Below are 7,402 nucleotides of genomic sequence, written 5' to 3'. Positions count from 1 at the left end.
TAAAGTTGGTGACCTATGGCAACATCCAATCAGAACTTAATACTTTTCTTACTGCGGAGTGCTAGTCTGAAGTAGGGGAGATAAGCCTCTATCTGGCTTGGTTTGTAGCGGTCTATCACTGTCGCCATCTTCTACGAGCTTCACGATTAATCTTCATTAGCATGGAGAAAGAGCCATTTTAAAGCAAAGAGAAGTTAGTAATTTAAGATATTGAGTAGATGAAACAAGTAAACCGATGAAAGCGAAGAATGAATTTTAGATTAATGCGTGAAAGAGTCCTGCACGTTCTGCCTGGGTCTGACTCTTCCACCGTTAACTGTGAGCTGGCGGGAAACATTTGTCGTCTGCTACTGTCAACACCTTTCCTCCCGAGGGACGAGAACTACACAGAAGGAGTGGAAAGTTTTCACTCATTTCAACCAAACATACACAGTAGCCTAGCCATGAGCCACATGCACTGAATAATTAATGAAATATCCTCATTAACAGACTGTACAGGAGTAGCGAGAGCTCGAGTTCTTACACTGATGTGTGTGGGTTTATGTGTATATACACCCTAAGATACAAGAGGGAGTTTTGGGCTTTTTTTGTGTTCGTTAGTGGAGAAAATAATTTACTTATTAAGAGGGTGAGAGTTCTTTGAGTCATTACTCGTTTTTTTGAAAAACCAGCCGGACAGTTGACAGTGCGGCTGGTCGGCAGGACAGAATGGTCAGGCCGCCTTGAAGTCTCCTACAACGGGTCATGGGGTACGGTGTGCGACGACGACTTTGGCAAAGAGGAAGCGCAGGTGGTCTGTAGAATGTTGGGCTTCAACAGGTGATTGCTGAATATTCTTTCTCTTTGGTGTATGGGAGATGAACTACGATATCATACTCTTTAATGATCCAGTTTCAATATCGATAGAAGAGAGAGAGAGAGCGATTGATTGAAGGTAATGAAAAGGAAGGTGAGCTATCATCGTGATGACGAGCCCCACATCAAGTGATGACTGGAAAACATTCTCCTAGTCTTTTCTTGATTCTCGCAGCCCTGGGGCTGTAAGTGTGGCGTCTAACATGTACGGGGAAGGTTCGGGTACCATTCTGCTGGACCAGGTAAACTGCGAGGGAACTGAGACGAGTCTGGCGGATTGTGGACACCAAGGTTTCTACAAGCATAACTGTGATCACTCGAAAGACGTCGGAGTCATCTGCAACATCCGTAAACACTTTTTGCATATTTTGTTTTTTCTTCTAATCACTCTTTCTCCCAAAGCATTAGATAATAATGACAAACCAAATACTCGCTCATCAGACAACATGATATACACAGATTGTTGCTACAGTTTAATGTCTGGAAAAGCCACTTACCTCAGTCTTACTTCTCACACTCAAACATACATTTACTACCTTCATTGCTGTAGCTGGAGAGCTGACTCTACGTCTTGTGAAAGGAAACAAGTGGTCGGGCCTTCTGGAGGTCTTGTATAATGGAACATGGAGCACAGTATGTGACCGTGGCTTTGACCAGGCTGAGGTAAGGTAGCTTGCAGGATGCTTCAGATACGCAGGTTTGTTTCCCGATGAACATTTCATTATTATAATTAAGTACGTTTTAAATTTTAAAAAAAGTTGTTTTTATAGTTGTACAGTTCTTATCGCTGTGTTGAATGACAGTGTTGTTTTGTCTTTATATTTGTCTTTATATTTATTTGTCAGTATAAGTGGGATAATGGCTCTGTCTGAACGGTTCTGTGACTAATTTCTTGCAGCTCTTACGCTTTAGCCCTCTCTGTGGCTCCGCTCCTTAAGGGTGCAGATGAAGCCAGTATTTTATTTAGCGACCTGGACTGTGATGGTACAGAGACCAGCTTAGCTCATTGTAAACACAGTGGCTTCTACAACCACACCTGCACTCACAATAATGACGTGGGTTTAAGCTGTGAACTTGGTATGTTTTTAAATTTAAATTTAATTTCATCGATTCGTATTTTAATTTTGATTATGGGTGTGAATTTGTATTGAGAGAACTTCGTAGACAAGTCGGGATATCCCCGTATCATTGGTAGTGATCATCTTGAGGTATCTATCACATCCCATGGAAGGTTCATAAACTAGATTGCAGGATGTTTACTGAGATAAACACTTACAATATTGCGGTACTCCATGAAATTTTTTTAATGAAATTAGATGCGGAATACCGCCTGACTGGCACTCTGCGCACCAGCCTCGCCATGGGGCGCTTTGAGATGCTTAGTGGACCCATCACGATTAATGGGAAAGAATTCTTGAACGAAAATGGAATGCAGTATGTGGCAATACGTACTCTGCTACAAGCACTGCCAAAGTTATCTGCAGACAGCTTCGTCATCCATCGTGAGTTTTCCTTTATGGCATTGTTTACTCTTCGCGCACGCGCGTTTGTGCTTTATTACCCGGCTACCTGTAGCAGATTTTTTTTTATTAGCTGATAATTCTTCTAGAGTTTTTAACACATTTGTGATTTTTTTAAAAGAGTGTTGATATCCTCCTCCTCCTCCTCCTCCTCCTCATCATCATCATCCGCATCATCGCCTGATTAAAATAAGGTAAAAATGACCAAGTAAATGAAACAGTATATATCTCTCTGGATATGGAATGTAAGGATATTTTCCTTCCTCAGAAGTGGGGCTGTGCTTATTCCTGCATCCTTATTTGGCGAAAAAGGAATTGGACACTGGATGACTGACAGTAACTGTGCAGGTGATGAAGCGAATATTATCGCTTGCACCCAAAGGATAACTGGCTACTTCCCCTCGTGCCCCAAATCAAGAGAATTCGGTGTGATCTGCAGCGATTGTAAGAAAAATTTCTTTAATAGCATTTCTTAAAAATGAGTGATGTGTTAATTAAATATTCTACTGAAAACTTCCTCATTAATTGTTTTTCCTTGAGATATTCCTAATAACATTTCTTCGCTCTTCACGTTTCAGCAAACCCTGGCCTTTATATCCTCCTGGAGAACAACGGCACAAACGAAGCTTTTCCCCCGTTTGAGGGAACGAATGTTAGTTTAAAGTGTGAAAGCACAAGACAAATTGAGTTAGAAGCCAACTACACCTGGCCAGAGACTGCAGGTGGTCGTCCTTATGGGAAATACCTGATCTTTGACAACGTGACCAGAGCTCACAGTAAACGCCGAGTGAAGTGTGGTGCCACCTACATCAAAGATGGTCGCAGAGAGGTTGTGTCTAGTGACCCAATCACAATGCAGGTTTACTGTAAGCGAGCATGCAACATATTTTCTTTAGCAATAAATAACAATAATTCCCATGTTACACTGTTTATGAAGGGAATTATATATTTTATTTATTCATGTCTAATATAAACATGTGCTATCAATAAAACATTTCATATGACATCGATGTTACATATGTTGTATCATATTTTCACATATTCTACAAGAAAAACTGTCATTTATTTGCAACGCATTTTTCATGTGAGGACAGATATTTGAAAAGTTTTGACCAGGAGCTTTATTTGGTTATCTCATGTATATTTTGCAAATATCCAGATTAATTTGTGATAGTTGATAAGAAGATACAAGTAGCTATATATAATTATATAGATGAATGAATGTAAGAACACAATAGATTACTAAGTAGAATAATTCTTTCATTGATAGTGAAATCTTTATGCAGCATCATATATATATACATTCTTTTTAGACAAACCTGTCATCAGGATTTTGTCTGATACTTCTACGTGTGAGCCACATGCATCGCCATCAAATACTTGCTACATCACTAAGGGTCAGAATGTTAACCTGGTCTGTGAAGCTGAAAGCAACCCCATCCCTGCCCTGTTCCAATGGTCGGAAAAATACATTTCAAACAGCAAAAAGCTGCAGATACTATCAGCACATGTGTCGAAACACGATTGCCGTTACAGGTGTACTGTGTCAACAACCATACATGATGAAAGCGACAGTCGTCTGCCTTTGTCATCATCTTACCTGTTCACTGTCATCGTTCAAGGTAAATAATATAGTTTTTAATGAAAGTGTCAGACGATAAGCTGTCGACAGTCTTAATTTGCAGGACAGCCTGGGCACGATGTTGTGACTTGTCACGACTGCCTTGAATGTTCAGACCATATGAATGAATTAATGATAAATAAGGAATGATTGAATGAAATAAAAATGTGTAATATGTGAATGTACTCACCGAAACTTGAAATTACCAGAACAGAAAAAAAAAAAAAAAGGATTTTTACACACATTGTCATATGAGATGTCTGGAGACAGAAATTAAGTGGAAAATTCAGGAATGAATTAAAAACAATGAAACTAAAGAGAGGAGGGGTATGACTCACAAAAAAGTGGATAAATAAACGGACTGAACGGACAGATAGCAAGAGTAAGATTTGTATTAAAAATTTCTGCATGCTAATTTAAGTTTCTTAATTGTTTTCATTAAACATCAGAGCCGCCCGCTGTGTTAAGCTTCACTGCCAATGATGAACACAATACGACGATGATGGTTGACGAGAACTCCAATGTGAGCTTGTCATGTGAGGCTGCTGGGAGGCCCACACCTAGCATGATCCTCAAAGCGACTCAAACAGCCGTGAACTGAGCAGAATTCTTGAAGATGATCTACAACCTAGTGACAGAACAGGAAAAATAGTTTTTGTCATGCATGACATGCAGTGCGAGAACTCGGGTACCTACAGGTGTGAGGCGGACAACCGAGCAGGACAGGACAGAAGAACTCTCAAGCTTTTTGTGCCATGTAAGTACTGGGGAAAGTTGGTATACAACACCTCCCTGGCACTGACCCTATACCAATGTGCGAAATGTACAGTTTGTAAAATTAAACATTATAAATGTAAATAAAAACATAAAAAAATAGAAATTAATATTGAAAAGTTAAAAAATAGAAATACACAATAAAAGAAAGAAAGAAGAAAGAATTATATATGTACAGGATTTAATTTTTTAATTGGATTTCGTCTTTTGAAGAATTAAACATATTCATAACACTTAATACCACACATTAATAAAACATTAACAACAACCTATTTTAATAACACTTATTAATGACAATACTTATTAATAATCTTGTGTTTTACACTTTTCCAACGCTTCACCTTTTCTCTCTCTGTTCACTTCTTTTATTCCTCTACCCAGAGAACAATTACTACTGATTTTATTTTTTCTCATTTTTTTTTTCTTTCTTCTTGTCATGCAGGTGCTCCGAGAGCACGAAACAGAGAAGAAAAAATTGTCTATGTTGACGTTGTTAATTTTCGAGGGTCTCTCACTTTGGAAATGGTCGCATACCCACAACCTTATGTGAAATCCATGGCGATTTATGGAGCAGACGTGAACGACACGGTCGAGGTTTGCTAGAGGACCGAATAAACGTTACCTGTGCTGCGACAACTGTTGCACCTGCTTTGCTTACCTGTAACATCGCTGTCGTCAATGTCACTGATGGCGACGTCTACCAGATTGTTTTCAGCAACCACCTCGGAGACTTGACTTTTAATTTCACAGGTAGACATATAGGTGAGTATAAGACTAGTGCTTGGTTTTACAGGCAACAGGATTGTTTATGTTATCATCATTAAAAACACGTACAACTATGAATTAGTCCACATTCACGTCCACTATTCCTTCCCTCCCCCGCCCTTCCGAGTTTGGATGATTCAAAAGCAGGTCGGTGCACTCAGAAAACTCCGAAAGAAGTTTGGGTGTTTTTCAACCCGGTCCGCTACTCATACCTGCTGATGTTTCTACATTTTTTCCTCATTTTTTTTTATTTTGGAAAAGAGGACAATTCATAAGGTAAGTGAGTAATTAAAATAATTAATGAGTATGAGTATATATAATGGATACTATACTAGTATGTGAATGTACTTGAAGGATGTGCATCTCTTTACTACATCGATATATATTTCGATTGAGCCTCAGTTTATAGTATAGACATCGGCGAGAAATTGGTTTTGGCTCGAGACGGAGATAGCATCAAGCTGACGATAGTAAACACCATCAACAATGGCGCCTCGTCGTTTGCCGGGGACAAAGGTAAGCTGCAGAAAGTATTTCTACCAATCATCTATCGGACTAATGTTTGAACACATTTTTTTTTATTCTACTGTTAGTAAAATCATAACAGTGTATTCACTAGTGTGAACACAGCATGAACAATCATGATCTCCTGTTTTGTAACAATTTATTTCTTAAAATGAACTCAAACCCTCTCTAGCAACTGTTTATTTCTTATCGTGAGAAGAACTTCTGTATGAACTGTATACTCGTTAACATTAAGACAAATCTTATTCAGAAATAGTTTATTCTTTGATACAAGACCAATGCAGAAGTAATTTATATTTAAGTGTGAAAAAATAAGGACTGTGTCGTTTCAGGATTTGATCGTATGGAGCGAAGGTCCGCTTGCTCTTTCCTGTGAATAGCAGATGTAATCTAGTAACCGGTTATTTTTGCGAAGGATGGGCGAAGCTAGCGTTAAGATGGTCAACAACAACAAGATGCCTAAAAAAAAAAAATAATAAGGCGTGCCAACTCTGGTGGAGGATTTGTTAGCGAACTGCCTTTGAGAGATATTAGATTGTGTCTGCCATGTGAACAAGTGGAGACTTGATATCCTGCTGATAGTTCTGTTTGCCTTCCTGTCTTGCTTGAGATGAAAATGAGATAAGCTTGAGACTCATGTGAAGCTGAATGCGTTATCTTTGTGGATATTTTTGGTTGCTGTTTGTTTTTTTCTTGCAGATCCAAGTCCGCACTTGGTGGTCACTATTGGAAACAGTACCTGAATTCTTTTGAACCCTTTTTCTGCTGGGGCCAAATGATTTTATGCCGTCGGTGCTGAATATTTGAAAATAAATTATTTTACAAATGTAGCCAGTTTTTGATTGTGTATGGGTAGAAGAGTGATAAGTACGCGGTGAACATGACGAAAGTCGAGGGAGTGGGATGAGAGAGGAAGAGAGAGAGAGAGAGCTGGCAGTTAAGTAAGTGTACACATATTGTCATTAAAACAAATAAAAATTTAGAAATATAGAACAGCAAGAAAGAGCTACTCCAGTCTTTAATTAGGGTTAATGAAATATCATCTTATCATGGACAGACTGCAGTGAAAGATCTTGGGTTCAGATCTTGCCTCGGGACACTCTGTAAGTGACGGGGTTTTTCTCCGGATGGTCAGGTTTCCTCCCTACTACCTGTTCCCTCAAAGTGCGAAATTACCTCGAATTTACCTTACCATGTCAAAGATCCACGTCTTTAATTTTCATTTATTCCCTAAATACCTCTGTGCAATTCGATTGCTCAGCCTTTGAGTAACGAGAGTGTACTCTAAGCAGTGTTAGAACAGTTTTCAGTCTCTTTCTGTCTCTAAATCTTTGCGACCTGG

The 7,402-nt window shown here is 39.0% G+C and overlaps 1 protein-coding gene across 4 annotated transcripts; it reads left to right on the top strand.

The window, feature by feature from the left end:
• The first annotated feature begins 1,558 nt into the window (after nt 1-1,558).
• Nucleotides 1,559-6,890, top strand: LOC112569327 (carcinoembryonic antigen-related cell adhesion molecule 2-like). 4 transcript variants are annotated; one of them, XR_003100373.1, is made up of 9 exons: nt 1,559-1,932; nt 2,172-2,357; nt 2,644-2,819; nt 2,954-3,241; nt 3,689-3,997; nt 4,446-4,753; nt 5,213-5,532; nt 5,950-6,051; nt 6,393-6,890. XR_003100373.1 is itself a non-coding variant. In XM_025247101.1 (8 exons), the coding sequence occupies exons 3-6, from the start codon at nt 2,702-2,704 to the stop codon at nt 4,595-4,597; spliced, it is 867 nt and encodes a 288-aa protein (XP_025102886.1). In that variant the 5' UTR covers nt 1,559-1,932; nt 2,172-2,357; nt 2,644-2,701; the 3' UTR covers nt 4,598-4,753; nt 5,213-5,532; nt 5,950-6,890. The 4 variants fall into 4 exon arrangements, 3 of the variants coding, with proteins under 3 accessions (XP_025102886.1, XP_025102887.1, XP_025102885.1); XM_025247101.1 differs by having other exon boundaries at nt 5,950-6,890; XM_025247102.1 differs by having other exon boundaries at nt 5,213-6,051.
• The last annotated feature ends 512 nt before the right edge of the window (nt 6,891-7,402 follow it).

This window comes from Pomacea canaliculata, linkage group LG7 (assembly GCF_003073045.1).
Source record: "Pomacea canaliculata isolate SZHN2017 linkage group LG7, ASM307304v1, whole genome shotgun sequence".
In the NCBI taxonomy this organism is placed as follows: Eukaryota; Metazoa; Mollusca; class Gastropoda; order Architaenioglossa; family Ampullariidae; genus Pomacea; species Pomacea canaliculata.
This window is presented reverse-complemented; position numbering and strand designations above follow the sequence as displayed.

Excerpts from the sequence above, each read along its gene's own strand:
- LOC112569327 (XM_025247101.1), top strand. The coding sequence starts at position 2,702 with ATGACTGACAGTAACTGTGCAGGTGATGAAGCGAATATTATCGCTTGC. Across the intron at positions 3,242-3,688 it reads AATCACAATGCAGGTTTACT|ACAAACCTGTCATCAGGATT; the intron begins GTAAGCGAGCAT and ends CATTCTTTTTAG. Across the intron at positions 3,998-4,445 it reads GTTCACTGTCATCGTTCAAG|AGCCGCCCGCTGTGTTAAGC; the intron begins GTAAATAATATA and ends ATTAAACATCAG.